Raw genomic sequence first — 23878 nt, 5'->3', positions numbered from 1 at the left:
TTAGTGCATTTCCCCATGCAGACACACCAACCCCTGCACTGGCGAAGTTAGTCTGCTCACAAGATCCGAAACACAGGAACCGAGGATCGTTTTCACATTGGTTAAGGAGGTTGGAGACAACAGCCGTCCATCAGACCGAGAAAATTAGGCTGGGGTCCGGCGTTGGCCCAGATTCAGGATGGGGTGGCGTGCCGGATACCCGACCTCCCGACCTTTCAGGAGGCAGGCAGAAACGCAAAGAGGATTGACGTTTATTTTAAGTGATCTGCTAAAAAGGCTTATAAAGGAGGGTCAGAGTTTGCATTCAGTCAAACCACCTCACTCCCCCTGGAAAAAAAAATCATCCGCTTAAAATATATGATTGATCAGAGGAGGGGCATGGACGTCACATTTTCAGTGTGGGTTATAGCTGAATGACTTCAGGGGAGCTGGGTAATTCAGATGACTTCAGAAATTTTCTATATTCTTTCACAGTATAGTATTCTAGTTGGTAATTCCATGGGCCACTCTTTTGTGGTAAATGTAGAATATCTCTAATTATACAAGTGTGTGAACATGTGTGTATATGTATGTGCAAGTGTGTGTGTTTGGATACAAGTGTGTGCTTCATGTGCATGAATGCATCTGAATGCACATATGTGTTTGTACGTGTACGTGCACACGTGTGCATGTGTATACATGTGCACAAGTGCGTATGTACACCTTATACACATAGGCCCATGTGTATAAGTTGATAGATGTGCATGTATATATGAATGTATACAGTGTGCATATAATGTGTGTGGTAGTATGCATTTGCACATCTGTGTATACATGCATGCTCATGTGTGCATATGTGAGTATATGCATATATCTGTGTATATATTTGCATAAATTATACCCAGACTAACCAAACCCCACATTAGGTTTGAACAAGCCTGGTCTCTCAGCAGCTCTCTGATGCATACAGTCACCCCAGAGAGAAGGGATTTCACAGGACAGGGTCAGAAAAAGATCCTGGGCTTCTCCAGAAGTTTCCTGGTATAGCTTGAGGGAAATAGCCAGAGAAAGCAGCTCACGGCTTTGTGATTGTGGGAAACTGGCTCACAATTCCTAAGCATTTAAGTGGGTTTAAGTAAGGCTCCTACGTAGCCTGCACACCTCACTGGCTTTTGTGAAGATCACAGGATATTGCAAATATAAACATGTGGGTTTCTAAAGGCATGTTTCCCAAAGGAGAGCAACTGTTATTAATAACCTTCCCTGATATCTTCCCATGGAGTTTACAGATGATTTATGATTCTGGCAAAGGACCAATGAGCCCCACCGTCGAATGGAGCTGGGGTCTTATGAAGCACGGCTTTGATTACCGAAGGATTCCAGCAGGTTTCAGAAGCAGAGTGGACCCGCAGGTAAGCCAAGCATATGGCGAACCGGTGGTGGGGGGCGCTTGACAACACACACATGCACACACGCACACGGCAGTGACACTGGTTTGCTGGAGAACACTGCAGTGCGCTTCTCAGAGGTTTTCAGAGTTGATTGGCTAACCCCCCAGTACCATTATCTTTAAAAACGTGGCAGGGATTTCGCTCGCTAAGGAGGTTGGTAGGAATCGCTTTCAGCTGTTTTCTTTTGGATCGAAAGGGCTACAGTTCACAAGAGCACTTGTCAAGCAGCGTAAAACCCTGATCCGAGATGCTGAGGTGTGCGGCAGCCGGAGCGCAGCTTTGATTTCTCTTTCAACATTTTTAACATAAAAAGATAGTATCTGTTGGGGGTCAGAAGGCAGGGCCAGCCTCTGCCAACAAGCCTGAGCCCAAAGCCGACTGTTCAACCAAATCAAAACAGCTCTGCCCCGTTCTTCCATGCCGTTTTGCTTTTGCACCTGCTGTTCCTTGTGCAGGGAGGGCCTTATCTCCTGACACCCTCATCCAAAGGCAGAAAAGCCATGTGAGATGGGAAACGCACAGGGATCTCAGTCACAGCCGCACCAATGAGCAGCTCTGGGCCCTGGGACTAATGACATATGCTGTCTGAGCCTCACTTACTCATCTGCAAAACGGGGAGAGGTTAGTAAGCCCCCACATCGAGGGACGACTTAGTGAGAAAATGTGTGCAAAGCCATGAGCAAGGTACTTGCCATCAAATGTCACATCTACGAGCTTTATCCAATGCCCACCCAAAGCGGGGTTTCCCCCTCCTGTAACTAATACCAACATCACGTTGTCTCCTGATCCTCACTTGGCCAAATAAATGTAAATACTGGTCAAATGTGAAATGCATTTGTGTATGTGTCTCATTTTGCCCTGAAAGGAGCACTCAGTAGCTTACTCAACATTCTCTGCCACTTAATAGCTACCACGTTGCTTTTCACCAGGAAGATGTACAATAAAAATTTATTGAGTGAATATTGCCCGTAATTTAAGGGGGGAGGCTGGGTACAAGGAGGTAACGGAAGGCGACCCAGTGCCATGCTAGGTTAGAATTCGGATCTGGTTATTCGGCATCAGTGGCTGTTGTCAGTGGAAGCGGGGAAGGGGGATACAGTTCAAAAATTGGAACCTGACTTAGGGGACCAGTGTGAGAGGCTAGACAGAACGTGATCCAGCTGTGAACAATAGATTAATATTTAACCAAATACAATGTCCATTCAAATATGGAAAGAGATGCCTTTCTCTAAATACTCGTAGGGGGCACCCCATCTGCGCCTGCTCTTCTGTGAATAACGGAGCAGACGCTGGGGGCTGTGCCAGTGGGCACGTGCTGTGGGCCAGGAGTGGCTGAGGCTGAGCTCCGGCCATGAAAGGGGCTCCTTTATCACCAGGACGAACTCTCCTGCACTGTGGCCAGCTGTGTGCCGCCGTGTCCAGCCTCTGGACTAATAACTCCCAGAAGCTGGCCCTGGTGTTCGCCTTAGTCTCAGCTGCCACGGTCCACCCTCCACTGTGGACCATGGAAAATGACTCTGGGACTCTGACGCATGCGACATGTACGAGACAGAGACCCCCAGGGCAAGTGTGACCGGGTGTCTTACACGGAGAGGCTCAAACAAACCAGATGATAAGTACAAGTGATTTCTCTGCTGTTGAAGTGCTTACGATACTCCAACCGCTCTGGCAAGGCTCAGGGAGCCGAGAGAGCAAGTCCACTCGCCAAGTCTGCCCTCGGGGAGCTTACAGGGAGGCACAAAGCAGGCGCACAGATGTAAGGTGGAGGCCGCGACTGCTGCTGCGGAGGAGGGGGACCGTGACACTCTGAACCGGTGATGGAAGGAGGAGGGCTGGCAACAGAGGTGACGGACCCCCAGCAAACGCCCCAGAAATCCCAGGGCCTTAGCTAGCTTGGGTGCAACTTTCAAGGCAAAATGAGCCACGGTTAGGGAGGAAGCCTATGCAAGGTCCAACGTCTGGAGGGTCCGGGGCATAATTTCTACTTTTGAGGAGCTTCAGAGGCCCTGAGTGTGGTGGCTTCCCCGAGAAAGGAAACGGAGAATTCTAGATGCTGTTACAAAAACACACTGCTTGTCTCCACTAAGTACACCTGCACGTTTGGAGAGAGACGAACGAGAGGGTGGGCGACCTGCCTTCACGGCAACTGCAAAACATTAGCAATCCACATGGCTGTCCTCACTGGCAGTGGGAAACGAAGCCACTTTCTGGGCTGTGAGTTTCACCACAAGGCTGTGTGTGTGTGTTTTTTTTTCCCCTAAGCTACTAGTCATAGCACAAATACGATTACCACCGCTCCTCACCTCTAGAGAGCGATTACTCTGTGTCAGTCCCTAGTCTGACCTAATTGTCTTTATCCCACCTAATCCTCAAAACACCCCTGTGAGATGGATAATGTTATTATAGCCTCTTTAGACAGAAAGAAAGTGAAATGGAGAGAGCCAGGTATTGACTAAGCTGGGATTCCCGCCCAGGTCGTGCCGGCTTCACAGCCCAAACTTCCAACTGCGACGGCAGGCAGCAGTGGTCAGGCTTCTGGGGGGCTTGTTATAACACAGAAGGCTGGGCCCCACACCCGGTCCAGAGGTGCTGAATCAGCAGGTCTGGATGGGGGCGGGCACTGGGCGGGGCTGGGTCTAAGAACTTGCATTTTTTAATAAGTAACCGGGGATGCTGACGCTGGTGGTCCAAGGACCAAGGGACTGAGTGCCTGATGGGGCACACCCTCCACAGGTTTCTTTTACTTTCCATTTCCATGACAACACTGATGGCCAGCCCCCCAGGTCCTGTTCTAAACAGGAGCTAGTTATAGGAAAGTTCTCACGCAGTCTCATGCTGGTTTCCAAGAATGCACATTTTTTTTTTTTTACATTCACACATTACATACTTTTTAAAACCCCACGAAAGAGGTGCACTTAAAATATCAGATACGGAGGGAAAGGAGGGCAGGGGTTGATGTCTAGTAGGTAGCTACAGATAAATTAGCCACAGCCCCATCGCCAGGGAAGGGAGCTGCCCTCATGCACTGAGCAGGTGCAGCCCTATTTGAATGCAGAGGCAGTCTGTCTAGCCATGCAAAGGTAATTGTATTGCTTGTCAATCACTTCGGGACGGCAATCTGCTTTTGCAAGAACATAATGCAAATGCACATCTCATTTTCTTAGAAAGGTAATAACAGTAGTTAAATATTTGGATGAATGCAAGCAGGGGATGATTGCACTAGGGCAAATTAGTTTACCTTTTAAAAAAGGAAAGAAAGTACGGGATGCCCAAGGTATACAGTCTGTTTGTGCAATATAATATGTCCCAACCACAAATATATTCTTGAAGGAAAGGTTATTTAAAGCTGCTCTATCTTACTGCCCATTCCAAGTGGAAAATACATTTTTTAGTGTATTCAAATCTAGTTGTTTTTGAATGGCTATCAGGTGGGTCCATGAACCCCCTGGCATTTGTATAGAATTGTGTGTTGTGTGTACAACAACATTTTCCTGGGGAAAATACATACTTTAATTAGATCATCAAAACACCTGTGACATTTCACTCTTTCCCCCCAAATGTAAGAACCACTGACTTAACAGTGTTTGTCTCTAAATGCACTCAATTAAGAGGATTTTTTTTTTCAAATGTAAGAGGTTACATTTTAAAACTGGCTGAGGATGTAAATAAGAATTCACAACAAAAACAAAAAACTAAGAAGCTAGAAAGAATTCTGGAAGGTATTCTGAGAAAGGGGATGCTGACTTTGAAGTTCTTGATGTTGGTGTAAATTGAAAAGTTTCTAAGCATCAGATAATACGAGGTGAGGATGCGGCATGTATAAATGAAAACCAAAAAGCGTGATTGATTTATAGAAAGAAAGGTCCACAACACAGTCCTAGAGGCTCCTTCTGGACCAAACCTGAACGCACTCCCGAGGGATCTGTGTGTGGCTTTCATTCTCGCACTGGCCAACAGTTAAGTCTCCTCCTGGGATGTTACCATGTCTTTCCTACACCCCAAGTAGCACAGTCTTCTCAAAATGCTTCTCAAGGTAACTCTGAGGAGTTGTACATAGATATGTCATAATTAATTACCTGAAAAAGCACAGAATAACTTGCTGCAAGATACTCAGAGAACCAAGACCAAAACCCTATAGCCAATGCTGGATGCTTAATGTAGAATAATAACTAAAAAAAAAAAAAAAATCTCCTATGGTTCTCTATAAGGGACCCTAATGCATCTCCATACAATAGGCTTGGTACCTAGGAGGCACCTGATAAGGTGTTGTTTAATAATTAATTAACTAATTAAGAACAAGAACTCGGTGAGGCCAATCTCATGGAGGTTTTAGGGGGACAGGATTGTGGTTTAGCTGCCGTCCTCTAACGTCAGATGTGCTGAGTCTGGCGCATGTGTATCTGACACTTCTACCTGCCGTCTTCATCCACAGATCATCCGCCGGCACCAATTACTCAATGGGTAATTTCTCCCAAACATGAGTCATAGGAAGACAGACTAAACGTTGTTGTTGTCTATAGAAACTGACTCTGGGATCAAATGCTAAGGGAAAGGTGGACGACATGGTCCATTCGGTTCTCTCTGAGACTGTCCACTGGTTAATATTTTATTTCCAATCTCCATATTCCATCAATTATTGAAGTGCCTCTGTCCAAAGCCATCCCTGTGGCTCACGGGGGGATGGAGGTCTGGGAATGGCTGGAGTCCCCCAGCCAAGGAGAAAGTGATGCATAGAAAGAGAGATCTGCCTGGGCACTCAACACAGGCATTAGGGGACCCTGGGAAAGAGAAGAGTATGGGCAGCTAATAAAAAGTCAGTAACCGTATCAACAGCAACACCAGCAGCTACAGTTCACTTAGCACGTGTCGCTGGATGGAACTGATCCAGCTGTAAACTTACATGGACCTCCCTATTTCATCCTCTATCAACCCTACGATGGCAGGAATAGTCTCTCCTCTCCTGGGAAGGCAACCGTGCCTGCAGAGGTGAAGTCTGCTACCCAGGGCAGTCTGAGATAGAGCAGCAGGAGCCAATCTTACCTGCCCTGTAGCCTGTGTCTTAAAAGACTGTAACCGTTCTGTGGATTAGCCTTCTAACTCATCGCCCACTCTCGCTCAATGCTGGCAATCCGTAAGGAGCTGACTGGCGCAATCTAGGGCTTACCCCATGTCCATGACCCCTCCGTGGTCCAAGCAGAGCCCCCACCCAACCCCAGGCATGATCATGTATTCATGTCCCAGTAAACTTCTATTTAGCTGTGTGGAGAGGAGATTAGAGTTCTTCATAACCTATACTCCTTACTTGCTGGGAAGGGTTTTAGAAAATATTAGGAAGTGATGGGAAAAAAAAAACCAAATCAATAAAAGGAAATGGATGAAATATAAGGGCATCCTTAGTGAACGCTCCTATGTGACTATCTTGATGTTGGATCCTTCCAAAGGTCACCCAAGGCTCTACAAAGGTAGTCATGGAGGGTCTGTGGAAATTTTTTTTCCCAATTGTTCAAGAAATAAAAGTGGAAGCTATCCATGGACATAGGATGCATGACACATTTTTGGTTGAAATTTTAGTAACAAAGTGTATTTCATACTGGATACTTCATGAAGAACAGAGGTTTAGGTGGACAGACAGGGCTTCAATTGGCGACGATGGGAAAAATAAATTCTTCCTTACTAAATGCAGTTTGCTAGGTGATGGCCTAAAAAAAGATGAGGATCTCTGGATGTGAGGGAGGATTGCAGAATGTGATCTTAACATGGCAGTTTAGGGAGTGATTGGCTTTAAACGTGTCCTGTATTTCTTCTTTTGCTGGGAACCTTCTCTAAACAACCAGGGTGGGCTGAGACCCTCCCTGGTGCTCACTCAACACCCTGCCTTATCACTGATCACATTCATTGGAACTGTTAGCTTCTGTGGTGGCGCCTGCACCTGACTGTAAGAAACTCTTCCAAAGATGCCATGTGTCTCAGCATCCTTAGTGCAAGACAGTGATTGGAGCCGAGAGAAGCAGCATTAAGCTGAACTGAACTGGAGGAAAGACATTAGTCAAATCTGGAGCTCTTCCCCCAGAGGACGTTGAAGACACACAGCTATAGGAAATCCACACTATCTCCGGGACCCCCTGAATCCTGATAATGTCACTTCCTGGAAATGGAAGTGAGTTTCCAACTTCTCTGCTACTTGTTTCCACGCTCACAGATCAGGACTCTCTCTACTCCAGCCAGTGTCTGCTCTGTGTCCTGCTCTGGTCTTCTCTCCAAGATGATCTCCCCTGATGCCCCGTAGACTCTTACAACCTGAGCCAATGAAGATGCTCAGTTCACACTTTTTCATTTGGTGCCAAAGCACTCCAGGCAGTTTGTAATCCAGCAAAACACTCATACATCTAGCTGAATTTCCTCTTTTTCGACCTGTACTCTACCCTTATGGACCCTGCAGATATGGATTCCGCCCCCCACCCCAAGCCCTTCCTCATTTCCTACTCCTCCCATCTGGAGAATTTTATCTTCCTGCTAAGTGTGGGTTTCAGAATTCCAGCCATAATATTGTCAGCAAAGAGGCACCATCTACCATTGTAACCAAAATGATTAGGAAGATCACTGAAATATTAAAATCAAATCATGGTCAAAGCAGTCACAAACTATGAACAGGTTCCACCGCTTGGAGATGCCTGGGCCTCTCCCTGGTGAATGTGGCATTAATTAGTTATGCATGGTTATTCCCAGCAAAGAGCAAGTTCATTATAAGTTAGCAAATTTCAATTTTACAGCAGGTGTGTTATTCTGAGGTTTTTATGAATTGTTCATGTGAGGATAAGCCATATAATTTTATTTTTTTCTGTTTAATATAGTAGTGAGATACCGAGGGGAGGTAGATGCAAAAGCTACAATTACCATCTACTAAGGTAAGATAATGATTTTCAGACAAACTAATGTGATGTAAACATGTAATTTTGCATTTATGGCTTATGAATCTTGCTTTAGAAATTACATGAGCCTAGAGAGTAACTTTTTTTATTCTTCATAACTCTTTATGTGGTCTTGGGAATAATAAATCTTTGTTTCTGCTTTTCTGGATCTATAAAATGGGCTCAGTCCTGTCGCTGAAGATACGGATTATACTATCGATGATTCCTTACAACACACGGTCAGATATAGAAGACTTCGGACCTGCAGACGCATTACTTTGGAGGGTCGGGAGAATTTAGGGCCAGTTCATCCTTGGTTCATTATTATCCTCCACCTTCTTGGTAAAAATAAACATTTTCTTTGTAGCAGTATTGACCCAAATCTAACGTCAATACAAGAAATGATGGACATTGTCCTATTTCTCTGCTTTTACTTTCTCTTCCTGATGATTTCACTGGGTTTCATTTCTTAATTTTCTTAACTTGGTTTCATTGCATTTTTTTTAAAAACACTTCAAAGGCTCTACTTTGGAAGGGGTGAGATACGAATAAATAATGAACAAAGAGTACTTCCCTTTGTCATCAGCATAATAGAGATGATCTAGGCTAATTCTATAAGCCGCAGAGCGAAAGAGAATGCATTTAACCCTTTTCACACCATCCTGAATATAGCCAGATTCTTTCTGCAGAACAGAAAGCCAGTCACTGGCCAGAGAATCCTCATGCCAGATTGTGGTGGGCATAGCCGAAAGTTTTCCTTAAAGAAGTGCCACTGGCATTTGGGGCCGGATAACTTTTGGTCCTGGGGGAGGGGGCAGGGGGCTGTTCCGTGCAGGGAAGGATGTGTGGCAGCTTCCTTGGCCTCTAACCACAAGGTACCTTCATACCTCCCTGCTCCAGCTGTGACAACCCAAATCGTCTCCAGACATTCCAAATGTCCTGTGAGGACCACTACCTTAGAGACTTCCCTCACTCTGATTCCAGGGGAGGGGGTCAGAATCTTCTAGGAGAATTCCTAACAGGAAGGCAGAAAGGGTAGCATTTCAAGACTGCAGCCTATCACAACAGTATCAATTCTTTTTTTTTTTTTTTTTTTTTGAGCATTCACCATCATTCCTTGATATTCACTTGGCAATAACAAAGCCCATGCACAAAAAGACCAAACGGGCCACCGGGAACAAATTATTCTGCATTTTCCTCCAAGAAGGTAAAGGAAGGCCAAGGCCATTTTGGGAAATCCAGCTAAACGAGTCTTAATTCCGATTTCATTGAACTTGAAGAGTTTACATGGGACTCCACACCTAATTTTCTCTTCTGGGCCAAAGGTGCATGCACCCTGAAGCGTTAAGATGTCTCTGGGGAGGGCAGCAAGACCACCCCAGTGATTCTTACATTTGAAAACCTCCCGTCCCTCCGCAGAGGGGATTCAAGGGGCACATGTGATCCAACCTCCTTAATCACCAGATGTTTGCAATCATCAGAAAGACGTCTTTGGCTGTAACCGTTTCTCTGTTCTCCAGCATTCAGTCTCAAAGAGAATTTACATAACAACATGTGACATGTAGAATGCTTAAAGGCACCAACCATGACAAGACAAATTACACTCATTTTTCAAGACTCTTTGCAAGGTGCGGCTCAGCAAGCGCGCGCGGGCTGCATGCTGGGCGGTTCCGGCGGGGCGGTCCAGGCCGGCATGCGCTGGCTCGCACGCAGGAGGGGCCGGCGCGGGAGGGCCCCCTGCGGGGGTCGCTGCCCCACTTACCCGCCGTAGGCCGGGATCGGGGGCGGAGGCGCCGCGGCCCGGAAGGTGTTGTACACGGTGCGGCCGCGGCCTCGCAGGTGCGCCCCTCGGTAGGCGGCCGCGGCGGTGGCGGCTGGATACGGGAAGCCGGGCACTGCGGGCGAGAGAGGAGAGAGCAGAACGCAGGCTTTCAGACGCACACCTGCCTTTGCGGGCAGCCCCCCCACCCCCGACCCACGATCCTTCTCCCCTCCCCGCCGGCCAGGGCTGGACACCTGTCCCCCTTCCTTCCCGGACTCAGGCTTCTAAAGGTAGGCAAGAGGGAGGAGACCAAGGTCCGGTTCCAGAGAGGATGGGCTAGTTAGCTGGTGGTCCCTGTGCCCAAGGGCAAGGACAGCCATTCACAAAGAATCGTTAATAACGGGAGAAAAAGCTCACTGCACACACCTAAACTTTTAAAGAGGTAAACTGTACGATGTATGTGCAATGCGTTCTCAGATCTACCTATCATCCATGTATCTATCCACATACAAAGACACTTACGTATATTGTGTGTAATGTATTTGGGGATGAGCACACAATGTGCTTATGTGTATGCCTGCGTTTATAAGTATGCGTGCTTCTGTGAGAATGTTTGTATATATGTGTGTAGTGTGCGTGTGTGGCTGTGAATATGTACGTGTGCATATTTCTTATGTGTGAGGATGTATATAATGTATGTAATTATATGTATCTATACATACATATTTCAGTGTGTTCGTAGTTATCTCTGGCGCCGAACTTCGTGAGTAAATGTTAGTTGCCTATTCATAGCTTTTCTCCATCCCATTTTTATCTCGTTCCCATATTTTCCCTTATGTACATAAACTGCTTGCTGAAAATTTTTGAGTTACAGCGTTCCCACAGGCAAGTGTATGCATCATAAGTGTACAGACCCCTCATACTCTAAGAAGCAAATTATTACCGACATCCCATCTGCCCCCTGGCCTTTTATACAGCTTATAAATCCATTTATACAACAATTATAATTACAGAGAAGTCTGGGAACTCTTATGAAGACGGTGTGGGCGAGGTTTTCTTCCCTGGGGGAGAATTCTCTGGGTAGAATGACTCAGTGAGGAGTCAAGAGGGCCCTTAGTAAGCCTGATGCTCGAGACCCCTGGTAATTAATAAGGTTGCCTCTGCCGGGGATGTCCGTCCTGCCCGGATGTCTGCAAATCCTAATGCATCAGGGCCCATGAAGTCTTTGGAAAATCCCTCTGCCCTCCTGCTCTTCTGTTCTCTGAGTCTCAGTGCTCTCACTGTGCTGGCCATGCTCGTCCCGTCCCACGGTTGCCCGCACTGCATCCCACGGAGGGGGTGCTTTTTAAGGAAAATGCATTTAGGAAACTGCTGTCCCAGGAGATCTAGATTGAAGGGTTGGAAAGTCCTACAGGGAGGGAAGGATATGAATGCCATTAACCCAGCACCCCCAAACTTCATTCTTCCAGGAGCTTGAGTTTGCAGAACACCCAACCTCTCACGGGTATTGGTTTTGAGAAGAGACTCAGTCATTTACTACGTGTAACTCTTCTATTCATCTGCAAGCTCCTTGAGGCCTCCCTCCATATCCCATTCATCTTTGCTTGTCCCCATGCCTCCCCAAGTCAGCAGGAGCCCCTGATTTTGTCCACATTAGGGTCTAGATGTCACACACAGTTGGTTCCAGATGACTTAAGTACATGGACAACTGAATGAAGCTGAGGGCTGTGGTCCAGCCAGATGACTGGCAGACTATTCAGGGAACTTTCTCTCCCTGTTCCTTTCTCTCCTCTCATCTTGTGTACCTAAAGTTGCCTCCGCCCTACATCCAAACCGCCAAGAGGGGCTTTTCCCCCTCCCTGCCATCACGTGCAAGAGTAGAAACACTCCACCCCATCTCTTCCCCTTACTCCCAGAGTCCTTGGACAGAGCAAGTTTGCAGCTGCATGTGGGTGGCGGGGGGTGGGGAGAGGAAGAGAGTGGGTTTCCCACAGGGGCCATTCCCAATTCTATACCCTTTCTTGGACCGACCGGAATATCACCCTTGAACCGGAAGTGAAGATTGACTGACTACTGTCTGGAATTCTCTGCGTGTTCTCCAGTGGCCACCAGCCAGCCTGTTTTGTAGATTCTACCACATCCTTCTCTCACAATGCTGGTAAAATGCTAGGATTGTAACTACCAAGCCAGAAAGATGTTATCTTTCGATTTGTGTCTGAGAAGGCCATATAGGTTATCCTTAACCTTTTTCGAAACCTGTCCTTGAAGACACATCACATAGCTGTACCTAACTTTCTGCTTACGGGCCCCCAGCACCCATGTTTCCTGGCCAGGGTTTCAGCTCATGTGGTTGATTTGCAGGGAGGTGTCAAACCTCCATGGGGAAAGTGGGGGGGTCCTAATACCATCAAAGGTCAGGAGTAATACGATACGGGATGCTGGCTTCAGAACCGGGGAGAAAACGAGCCAGCAAGCATGCCTGTGACTCCGACTCTGTCTTGCTACCTTTCAGATATGAAGTTTTCAGAGGAACACCCTGGATGGTGAAATAAAGAAAATGAAACAAACTCACAATCTGGCAGAGCAGCTGGCCGCCTGTGTGAGGAGACGCGGTAATTATGCTGACCCATTCATTATCCTCGGCTGCGGCGCAGACTGAGCGAGACAAGATCCCTCTCAGCGACAAGCAGGTTTTACAATAATTCTTGGAGGATTTAGATGTTGAGATAGAACATGAAACAGAAGCTCGGCAGTAGAGCCAGGGGAACGCAAGCTGCTAAAAGGGCAGAGGCAGGATTCCACTTTGGACCTCGTTTGCTGCAGGAGGAAATAATCTTTCTGATGCAGGATAAGGTGTTTGCGGGTCTTAACACCAGGCTCCTTGGGCTCCTCCTAGCAGGGCACATGAGAGGGATTTTCATGTTGTGAAAGGGACCTGGGAAGGACTGCACATGAACTTCCTGGGAGGCCAAGTGCCCTTGGGTAAAACGAGGAGGGTCCAGGCAGTTCATGCTTAGGGAAGAGAGGCTTCATGGAGAAAGCCTGTGGGTCTCCCAGGTGGCTGGTTTGCTCAGCTGTCCCCTTCTTGTTGCCAGCCTAGAGCTGGCCAAGGGGTCTCTGTGTGAAGTCTCTAGTTAGTCTCCTTCTTAAGAGCTGCTGTGACCCTTCTGGGTTGTACGCGTAATCAAGTAGCCTGGATCACAGAAATGAAGGACAAAGACTCTCACCATTGCTAGAATGCAAGCTCCAGGAGGGCAGGGCTCTCAATCTGTTCTGCTCTTTGATTTAGAAGATCGCCTGGCACAGTGCAGGTATCAGCTACCTAACACTATACCTGGACGTCTTTTGATGGCAAACCAAGGTTAGTCTCCTTCTTTCATCTTCCAGACCACTCTCCTTTATACAAAGTATCCTGCCCACGATTTGCAGATAAACAACATGCAAATGACCCCACTGGATCTCCATCATGACTGGCTGACAACCCAGCCAATCTCAGTCTCTGAATACAATAAATGTGTGCAACAAGGAACAATGGAAAATAGCAACCCTTATAATTCCTAACTCGCCTGCTTTGAAGCCGTGCCTCCGCCGTCTCCACTAGAGGACTTTTCCCCCTGTGACTGGTTTTGGACAGTATGGCTCTCTTCTCTTGCCACTAAGACTGAAGGTCAATTTCAAGGGCAGGAACCCTCAACTGTTTGTCAGGCTTCCTTTAGACTCACATAGGATGGTAGGAACTGATTTATTATTATTATTTTTTCCTTGCCTACCAGGTGTGCTGGCCTTAGATGCTGGGACACAGTTAACTGCATATTTGAAGCAAATCCTTGGGCAGATGATTCAGATATAGATTCAACAAAATGAAAATGACTTTGTGCTTGAACTATGTAGAAGGAAGACATCTTAATTATGTGCTCACATTGTGTGTGACATGTATCTTTTGTTGAGTGAAAGTTACCATGTTATCTATCAATGCCCCAGTTCAGGAGTTTGGATTCAGTAAGTGGGCATAAACGTTTAATAAGTCCAATGCAAAATGCCAGGTGGAAGCTCACAGTGTCCTCTCTATTTCTGGGATGGAGTAAATCAATGCTAATAAAAGTCACCCACCCGTCACCCTGTCCAATATTTGTAAATGCCTCTTTGTTAATTAAAGAACAATACTAGAAAGAAAAGACACTAAATTATAGGCATTTCTGAACCCCTACGCTGATTTGATTTTTTTTCTAGTTGAACGTCAAGTTAATAAGCATGTAAACAGACCATCAGTGGGAAACAATGGAAAGTATTCAGGTTCCTACGTGGATACAGTATAAATCCTTAGTTCTTGGCGTAAGGGAGACCAGGGAGGGGAAAAAAACCATAGGTTCATTATACTGGAAAGCTTCCTCTTAAACCTGATCCAGCATGAATCAAAGTGAAAAATCTGGTATCACTGCAACGAAAATTGGATTTAGCTCATAAGCTAAAGATGAGTTTCTCTCAAAGAAAACAGGGCAAGAGCTTCTGGAGCAAATACCAGTGGCACATCTTGTTGGCTCACCAACATTCCCAGCCCACCCACTCCCAACCTTCTGCGAGATTTATACCCGGAGCATATTTTGAGGAGGTTAGCCGAGTAACCATCTCAGTTCTTGGGAATAAGGAGTTCTCCACTGTGGAACTCAATGAAACGGAAACTTCAGGGATGTAACAAGAGGCATGCTGTGATGTGCTCAAGTATCAAGTCAAATCAACATTTTTAAACGGAAGATGTGTGGGTGTATCAACCATCCAAATGGGCCATTTACCAAAGTGTCAACTGCTTATTGCCTGTCTCCCCCTCAAAGACAAAGCCCCCGCCTCCTATGAGCTCCACGTTCAGTGTATTTACAGTGATGAACGTGTGTTCTCCCCCTCCATCTCTTTTACGAATGTGGTGCTTACCTTAGAAAATAAACACAAATGAGATCATCTCAGCAGCCTGGAAATCCCAAGAGAAGAAACACAAAACCAGTGGAAAATACTTGAGGGTTATAAACTGCATATTAAAGTTTTAGAGCTCTGGGAGAGATGTAAGAGTAGCAGATGCAAAACCCGACAGGGGGGCAGATTCTGCATCAAAGCCATAAAAATATACAACTGCTTTAACGGGCAATTATTCTTTGCGTTTGTGCGCGGGTTTGAATTTGCATGAGGTTGCCAGATGCCCTGAAAAGGTGTGCCATTAGAATGGATGTGAGGGGGAGCTCTCTCTCTTTGTCCGCTCTTCCTCTCCTTTGCTTCAGAAATGCCGGGTCCCCCCCACCTCTGAAATCTTTTAAAACTGAGACATGTTCGTGTGCATTTGGGGTTGAAGTGTTCCGTGGGTAATTTATGGTAGGAAATACACGCGTACACAATTCTGGGGGTGCAGATGTGGTTTCAACAGCAGGTTCATGGTTCTGCAGGACTCCCCCTTGAGGGAACTCTCATTCCATGTGCCGGACCATAAATTACGAAGTGGCCTAATAGGTAACATGCCGAGGTGAAATAAGCAGCCAGCTCCAGCTCAATTCAGAGGCAGAGCACTGTGGGATACACGTCACAATGGATTGTCAAAAAAAAAAAAAAAAAAAAAAGCCTAAACCCAATGGTTTTTTTCCAAATGGCAAAAATGTTTGTGGATTTTTTTTTCAAGACAAATCTCAAATAAAGGCACTTAAATTGGTTTATGACACAATTTATGCACAGCTAGGTCACTGTCTTTAAATGACGTTAAATAGAAACCTTAATACGATGGAGTATATTTAGTTCTAGGTCAAAACAAAAAAGGAAAGGCTCTTGGTTTTGTTAAAATTCAGTAATTTTCAAGGTTTGAGGCTAAAAAGGGAGTATTCCATCCATGCAGTCTCTACAAAGACCCCAACGGCCACTTAATTTGTTGGACTCTCTGGTTCTCATAAATAAATATATATATATATATATATTTATCCCTGAAATGCACATTTGGCATCGGCTCTTGTTTCGTTTTAAAATGCGTGTGGATATTAAATACTGCTGTTTAGAAGTGAATAAATCTACATTTTGGACAAACCATTCCTTATAGGACATCCTCATTTGAAATGCATTGAATAGGAAAACAAAAATTTCTAATTAATGTACAAGTCTAATCACCATTCTCCACATGGAAGAGTAATTTTTCACTGTTCATTTGCTTGGTTTAATCTCAAAACTGACATAACAGAAATGCAATGTCCTATAAATCTCCGCTCATTTGTTTCTTTAATATTCATATTCCATTGAACGGCAGCTGCTTGTTGCTGCCGCCTATTACAACTTGCAAAAGTGTCGATAAAAATATTATGAAAGGCAAGATGTGTTTCTTCCTGGCTGCACGTGCCATTTATTTGGGGAAAGACAATAAATGGCTCGTGGATTGTCCCCCCAGCCTGCTGCTTGGTGGGTGATTAGTGATTAATTACCTGGCAGCAAATTGACATGGCACAAGGAAATTGACACAGCCCTGATTAATTAACTTTTTATGGGCGGTAGTTACTCACAAAACATTGCGCACCATAATTGAATCTCTTTACATAACGTTATGGTACAAAAGTTTTAGTCAAATCCAAATTAGGCAGAAGTTTCTAGGCTGATACAGGTCTGATTAGGATGCACAGAAGGCATTGGCAAGAACTTGAACTTGGAGAGAGATGCGCATGTTTCAAAGGGAAAAAAGAAAAAAAGATGGTGACACTGTGCTGGCCTGATTGCCTAAGAATTTATTGACCAAAAACTTTACTGTAAGAGGCTAAAATGACTCATTTTCCTCCAGCCTCCTCTGGCCACTGCTTCTCAGTTCTGAAAGTTCTTGCCTTTTCCAGCCTCTAAAAGTTGAGCTGATTCCCTAATTCAATTCTTGGTTCCAATATCACCTTCTCCCCCAAAGGCTTTTCCTTTCAATGTTACCCCATAGCTCCCAAAGCCACTGCTGTCACTATCATATTGTTAGGTATTTAGGTAAGTGGGGGCGCTGGCAGGATAGGTGGAGGAGGAGAATGACCTGAAGGTGCCATTCTGCCTGCTTTCAGCATAAAGGGGCTTTACTTCCTCTATGTGAGTGCCAGCAAGAAACCGGCTAGAACCCTGTAGCAGCAATTGCGTGGTAGCGACAAGGACCTAATGGACACGACCCAGTGCTCATTGTAGTATAATTAGCGTTGTGGTTTAAGCTCCCCCACTCCCAACACCATGGGTTTTTCTGTGTGCATCATGAGTAATGACGTGTGCAAAAGGGGGCGGTCATGACTAAGGATTCCCCGGGTAAAAGCCATCCATCCATCAAGAGACTACCTCTAAGTGAGGGTATGAGGGGCAAACAAAGACCATTGCTACCCGCCCTTGGAGCAGCCTGCCTCCTGTTCTTGGAGGTGAGCTTTCCCTTTGCTAAACAAACCTTTAAAATCTTTCACTACACAATGCTTCCTTCTTCCATACGAATTCTTATCTTTCAGGTAAGACAAGAACTGGGGTCTTTTCCCTTCTCCTTTTGGGGTAACAATATCACTCCTTTTTTCCCCTCTTATCAGTCTCTTACCACCTTATCTGACTGCAACTTTGTTATCTCTCTCTCCCTTGGGGTGTCCTGAGGACTTTATTTTGGTCCGTTCTGTGTCTCCAGGACCCAGAGGATTACCGGGCCCCAGGTAACCACCAAAATGTCTATTGATTGTATTGTCAGATAAACTCGGAATGCCATAGCAGTTCTGTTACAGGGGAAAAATGAGTGACAGTTCTTGGAACTGTGAGAGTCGCTAAGATGCTGTTTATGAAGGATGCAGATTTTAAGAGAACCTGGTTTAATGAGGACATTAGTGAGGAGGGACTCTGGACCCTCCTCACTTGTCTAAAAGTTCAGGCAGTGATAACTGAAATAACCCAAGCAAAGCCGTGATTACATTTGGCGAAATTCCATCCTCTCGTACGCCATTATTAGCTGCAGGAGGTTCCACTGTGTGAAGTTAACAGCTACTATTCACTGACACTTGCCAATCACCAGACCCACAGAGCAACTCACGAACTCTTCGGAAAACCACATGAACTACGTATGCCTGTTATCTACACTTTTCTGGGGAGGAGAGGAAGATCGAGAGCAGCTCAGAAACTCTCCAACGATCCAACACTAGTGAGCACCACGTCATCTATTACACGAGGCAGCTAGAAAGAGGGCACCCCACGTTAGCTCTGGGCAAAAGCTTTCTACTTCCACTCTCCCCATGCTCCTTAGAGGCTCTCAGTTTTTACTTGCCTCCTGTTGCCTGGGCAAGCTGCTACATCAGCTCCCTATACCCATATAACATGCAAGAGAACCAGCCCTAATTCATCACGGACTGAGTTCATTTGCAGGGGAATGTGTTGACGTGCCTCCCTGAGACCTTGTTGGGGGCAGGCGGGTAAAGGAGGAGGGTAGGTGCCATTTATTCTGTTCTATATTTATGTTCTGAGATTTCAAAACACCTGGAAGGGCTTCGCTCCTTTTCTGCTAAGTGGTTACAGGCCATGGGATCACTCCTGACTTATGTTCCCGATAAGAGTCCATGGCAAGCTGTTTCCCCTTCTCCACTGGGGTTTGTCTCCACATCTGAATGTGACCTGGCATCAGAGGGGTCGTATACACACCAAAAATGTTGGGGAAATGGGCTTTCACAGCGATGGGGACATGGTTACACCAGTATGGTGTGATACACACAAACCGAATTACTGTAAAAATAATGAGCTCCTGATGACTAAACTCAACGAGAAATTTTCTCTAAGACTGGGACGATCTGAACAAGAAACTTTCAGACTTTTTGAGTGTCGCACTTTCTTCTCTACACTATCCCTTGGTTAATGCTGTTATGAAGTATCACTTTACTCACAACTTGGTTAGAAACAGTCTCTTTCTTGGAAAGAAAAGAAATGCGTCATCTAGGTTGAAACAATTTCTTAAAAAAGAGATAATGAAGACTAAACACAATGCAGACACAGGGATGTATTCTGAGCGGCGAGTCTGGTGTTCCCAAAGCAGACGTGTGTCCCAACTTAACAAATTCAAAAAGCCACAACAAAACCCACGCACGTGGATATTCTTTCATTGCTTAGGTCTTTGGGACTTTGAATGAGGACAGCAGCCTTGGTTTTTCTCTAATTGCCACGTGACTCCCGCTGACCTCCCGAAGTTAGTGGCTGTCCCTTTTCTCCAGGTTTCAAATGGCCAGATTAGTGCCACTGCTGCTGCCTGTGCAGCCATAGGCTTTTCCTCTGCAAAAGACTTGTTTGTGATCTGTCTACTCACAAGTATCGACATCACCCCCGGGGAAGGATTTTTGTAACATTTCACTCAGCAAAATGAGAATGAATCTCAGTCTTGGACTGTTCAACTTGAAGGACCTCAGGAGGCACCGATAAAGGTGCTTTCTGCCCTTTGAAGGAATGCTGGAGACACACGAAGCCGTGAGATGCTGAGATCTATTTTAATTCTGACTAAGGCATTTACTGTAATCTAGTCATTTGACAAAACTTGTGTCAATTTAGCTTTTTTGGGGGGAGGGCAGCTGTGGAGAAAAAAACAAGGGGGCTAATAATTTGTATAAATAGTTACTTTATCGAGTGCATACACACAGTAAAGTTTCAATTGTTAAATCATTCATGATCTAGTGAACAGCTGGCTGAAACAGTGAGCTGGGTGAATTGCCTCTCCAGGTAGGGAGCCTGGCAAGTAAGATAAATGAGCTTCCTTATGCTGGGCTGGATTTCCCATGGTTCCCTAGGACCACTGCAGCTCCTGAACATGAGGTCCTCTGAGGGGGTTGGCAGTGGCTTACGGGATGGGGACGAGATGCAAACACATCATTCATTTCACTTCCAGCCATCCCTGTGGGTGCGGCTGGTCAGTTCGTGTTGAAGCCCATCTGATTTGGAGAGCCAGCTTCTAGACTTGAAGACTTAGTCCCGATCCTTTGAGCAACACCCCAAGCAAACCTGGAGGACAGGTGCTATCTGGACCCAGGCATCACCTGCCTGATATCCAAGCGGGAGCCCTCCCCAAAACCTTACATAGAACAGACCCAAGGAGGACCGTGCAGAAACGGCCCCGTTGTCCAGGCATTAGACTACCATAAACCTTCCAAACCAGCTTCTTTGGTGAACTTTCAAAAGCACCTGGAGAAGATGGCTTCGAGGAAAGAGAAGTAAAGAATAGCCATTTGCTGGAGGAGCTGAAATGCCTCGAGCAGCCTGAAAGGCTGTTTATACAAGGATCTCATTTGATGCGATGGGTAAGTAGGTACTCAGGAACATGTTCATGGCAGAGACTTGGCCAAGGTCACACCACTAGCATACCACGGCAATTTAGACCAGCGCTGCCCGAAGCCAGTTCCTATGCAAATACGTTGTTGCTGCAGGAGAGTTCTGTCAAACCAGTACTAGGGTCTAGGATTTGCTGGCAAGAAATGATCTCTGGGAAACATTTCTTAGGTCCCTGTAGCAATTGGCAAGGGTGGGGATGATCTATATCCTTGCGCAGGTGTGTCCATCGACTTGGCTCTTGCATGTTGGGGTGTTTTGTACATAAAAAGCAATTGGGTGCCAAGAGCCTACACTACCTGCAGACCAAGCCCACGGAGATGCATCTCAAATACGCGATGTGTTATTCTGGCCTGGAAAATGGCATTTTGTTAACCCTCCCTGCCGCGTTCTCCAGTAGCAATGAGGTAGCTCCTGGCATGTCAGAATTTCTATATGAATGAAACTGATTTAAGAAAATAGTGTTTTTGGAGCTCTTAGTGAAGCACATGTTTAAATGAACTATTCCAGACCCCTTCCCCTCCAATGGGAAGCGAGCTCGGCTTCTTTTCATGTATCTTTGTACTGTGCAGGGAGATGTGCTTTTGAAGAGACATAACGCAAGGGGAGGAAGGGGTTACCTCTGTGGTTGGACCTGGCTTTTTTTTTCCCCCTCCTTGACAGAGGCACTGGAGATTGAACCCAGGACCTTGTGCACACCAAGTACACACTCCACCACTGAGCTATGCCCCCCAACCCTGTTGGACCCATTTTTATGCAGGAAGCACCAAAAACACCCACCGCTGGTGCTCGAGTTACGTGAGTGTCATTGGTAGTTCTTGCTGCCCATCCTAAGCAGCTCCATCCCAGAGCTGCAGACTTTGAGAGGGCTTGGCTCGATTTTACGAAGCCAGGGTCCCTAAACATGCAGACCTGCACCATTGCATCAAGCTGCCCCCCTACCTTTATATTCCAGGAATCAAACAAGATCTTATCTTTGGCCCCTGCAAATTTCACATTCAGAGTGCTAAACTCAGAATAGCTTTCTTTCCCCCATTTTAAATCCACACCAGTTCGAGAAAGCAAATGGAGTTCAGATGAGTGCTTAGAAAATAAAATCTTAAAATAAGCTTTTCACCCCCTTGAAGAATTTCCCTCTTGCCTCTGCCAAGGGCTGGTGGAAGGTGGGCATGGTCGAGGTCAAGGAGTTAAACGGGGGGAGGTGCAGCAGGCCGGGTGTCGATCCTCTTAAGAAAATGGGGGCATTAAAAAGTACTTTCTGTCAATGCCATCACAGGACTTGGGGTTTCCAGGGAATTCCCCCAGAACAACTGCCTCACTGCCTTTCAGAAACGTCTCATCTCCACCTTGTTCTCTGGCTGTGCACGCACCAAAGTCTCAGGGCAACGTAGTTTATTGTTTTAATATCTGTCTGACACAAAGCAAACCATCCTCCAGTGACTCCTTATCTGTCACATGTATTTCTGTGAAAGAAATATCAAGACAAATAAGATGTTTGGGGGCACACCACGGGATGGTAGTTTTTGCAATCGGCAGCCTTTTGCAGAAGTGAGACCCTCATCCGAAAGAGACAAAAGCTCCCTTTCTGCATGGAGATTAATAACCAAAGCGCTGGGGGAGCAGCTGTCTGAATCGTGGCTGCTTCTTTGCAGATTCTTCCCTGGGAACCACTGAGGGGTTCAATTAGTGTTTTTTTTTTTTTTTTAATTTTCCTGAAATTGCTAACCAAAAAAAAAAAAAAAAAAAAAAAAAAAAAAAAAAGGGAGAGGGGGGAAACAGACAGAAAAGTAACAACCAAGTGGTCTGCGATTGAGAGTCACCCAGAGCAGGCACAGATGTCGCTAACCCAGCAGAGGTGGTGGAGGCAAGGATTGCAAATGCAACTGAACCTGTTCTGAAAACAGGTGTCCCGGGGGAATAACTGAGTTAACGTAAAAACTAGTTAAACAAAATCTCTTCAAACCACCTGTTAATAACTCAGAGATGTGCTGGGGAAAGCAGGGTGGATGAAGCAAAGTAAATAGATGGTGCCTCAGGGATGGAGAAACAATGGTTCCTGGGGTCCATCCATCAGGGGTAGTAGAAGCGGGACAGCTGCGTCCAGTGGTGGACAACTAAGTGATCGTTAAGTTGAGCATGTGCTACAATCGATCGAGGTGACAGGCAGAGCACTGCACGCAGTAGGTTCCTCAAGATCTCTCCATCGGGAGGCTCAGTGAGGGAAACAGGAGTTTGGTGCCCAGGTGCGTCTATCTATAGAGCCGAATGATAGTGAAAGCAGTTATTGAGCTCACCTTGCAAGAGGCGTTAAAACGGCACTGTTAACGTGGGTAAGTGTCCTGTTGGACGTGGCCTCCCAAATTTCCCTGAGTGATGTGTTTGCAATTCTGAGACCTCAGTGTGATGCATCTGTCTATTTGCCGTCTTGCACACGAGAATGCGGGCACTGGAGAGGCTGACTTGTGGGTGTGCCGTTTACGGCACGTGGCTTGTAGGAACGACTTGATAAAGATCAGCTGAGTGAAGAAATGGAAGTTCACCCCCCACCCCACCATCAAAGGATGGCTAAAATGAGTAAGGAACGGAAGGGATGATTTCAGAGATGATGACAGAGGCGACTTAGGTATGTTGTCCCTAAAATGCTGAGTCATAGACATGGGAAGAGTGGGCCACTGGTTCCTGATTAGAAGGACCCAGTCTAGAGGGCCTTTTAGACCAACCTGGTTGGAAGCGTGTGGGAAGAAACGGGAGAGCCCAGCAGAGAACAGGGGCCCCTGGGGAGGCTGACAGAGCCGCACCCCTCATCCCAGGAAAACGAGGGCAGGGCATCGGTTCCAAGAGCGTGCCCCCAGATCCGGAACTGTTGCTTTGTTGTTCATTGTGAGAGCAAAGCTAAGTCAGTCCGCTGGCTTAAATGACTGACTGACTATGCAAATGTCTTGTTTGATATGAACCAGGAGAGGAGCAGTCTCTTTATGGGCCTACCTGACATTACTTGTTTTCAACTGTGATAAAATGGCACAAAATGCAAAAGTGACATGAGGTGCAGTAGAAAACAAGTGTCCTTTCCCCTCTGCCCCCAGGCGGCCAGCTGCCCTGCTTCCTGCCCTTTCAAAGAGGGGTGATGACCTGGCCACCACGTTTGCAGACTGTGGCCCTTGGGCCACATCTGGCCCGAAGACAGCTTTTTTAAATAAACCGCTCTGGGAAGTGCCCACAGCTTATCCAGTTACGCATCGTCGGCAGCTACTTCGAAGCTATAAGGACAGAGCTGAGTAGCTGTAACAGAGACCAGTTGTGCCATGAGGCTGGAGGTATGTACTCTGACCTTTCAAATAACAATTTTGTCAACCCCTGGCTGGACAGGGGAAAAAAAAGGATGCTTCAGAGGCCTTGGGAAGGGAAGGGGAAAGCACAGCCTTGGGGCCTGAATGTAGAGGCTGGACAGCTGCTGAGACGGTCCACCTGACCCCTCT

The 23878-nt window shown here is 46.2% G+C and overlaps 1 protein-coding gene across 16 annotated transcripts in view; it reads right to left on the bottom strand.

Annotated features, from left to right (window-relative positions):
• RBFOX1 (RNA binding fox-1 homolog 1) overlaps positions 1–23878 on the bottom strand; it is a 1986757-nt gene that overhangs the window by 47919 nt on the left and 1914960 nt on the right. For all 16 annotated transcript variants that reach the window (XM_074346731.1, XM_074346734.1, XM_074346737.1 and 13 more), the window contains one exon: positions 10101–10233. In XM_074346731.1, coding sequence (XP_074202832.1) covers positions 10101–10233 — 133 coding nt within the window. The remainder of the gene's footprint in view (positions 1–10100; positions 10234–23878) is intronic.

The sequence above is a fragment of the Camelus bactrianus genome, chromosome 18 (genome assembly GCF_048773025.1).
Source record: "Camelus bactrianus isolate YW-2024 breed Bactrian camel chromosome 18, ASM4877302v1, whole genome shotgun sequence".
Taxonomy (NCBI): Eukaryota; Metazoa; Chordata; class Mammalia; order Artiodactyla; family Camelidae; genus Camelus; species Camelus bactrianus.
The sequence above is the reverse complement of the archived record's forward strand: the minus strand, read 5'-3'. Positions and strand labels throughout refer to the sequence as shown.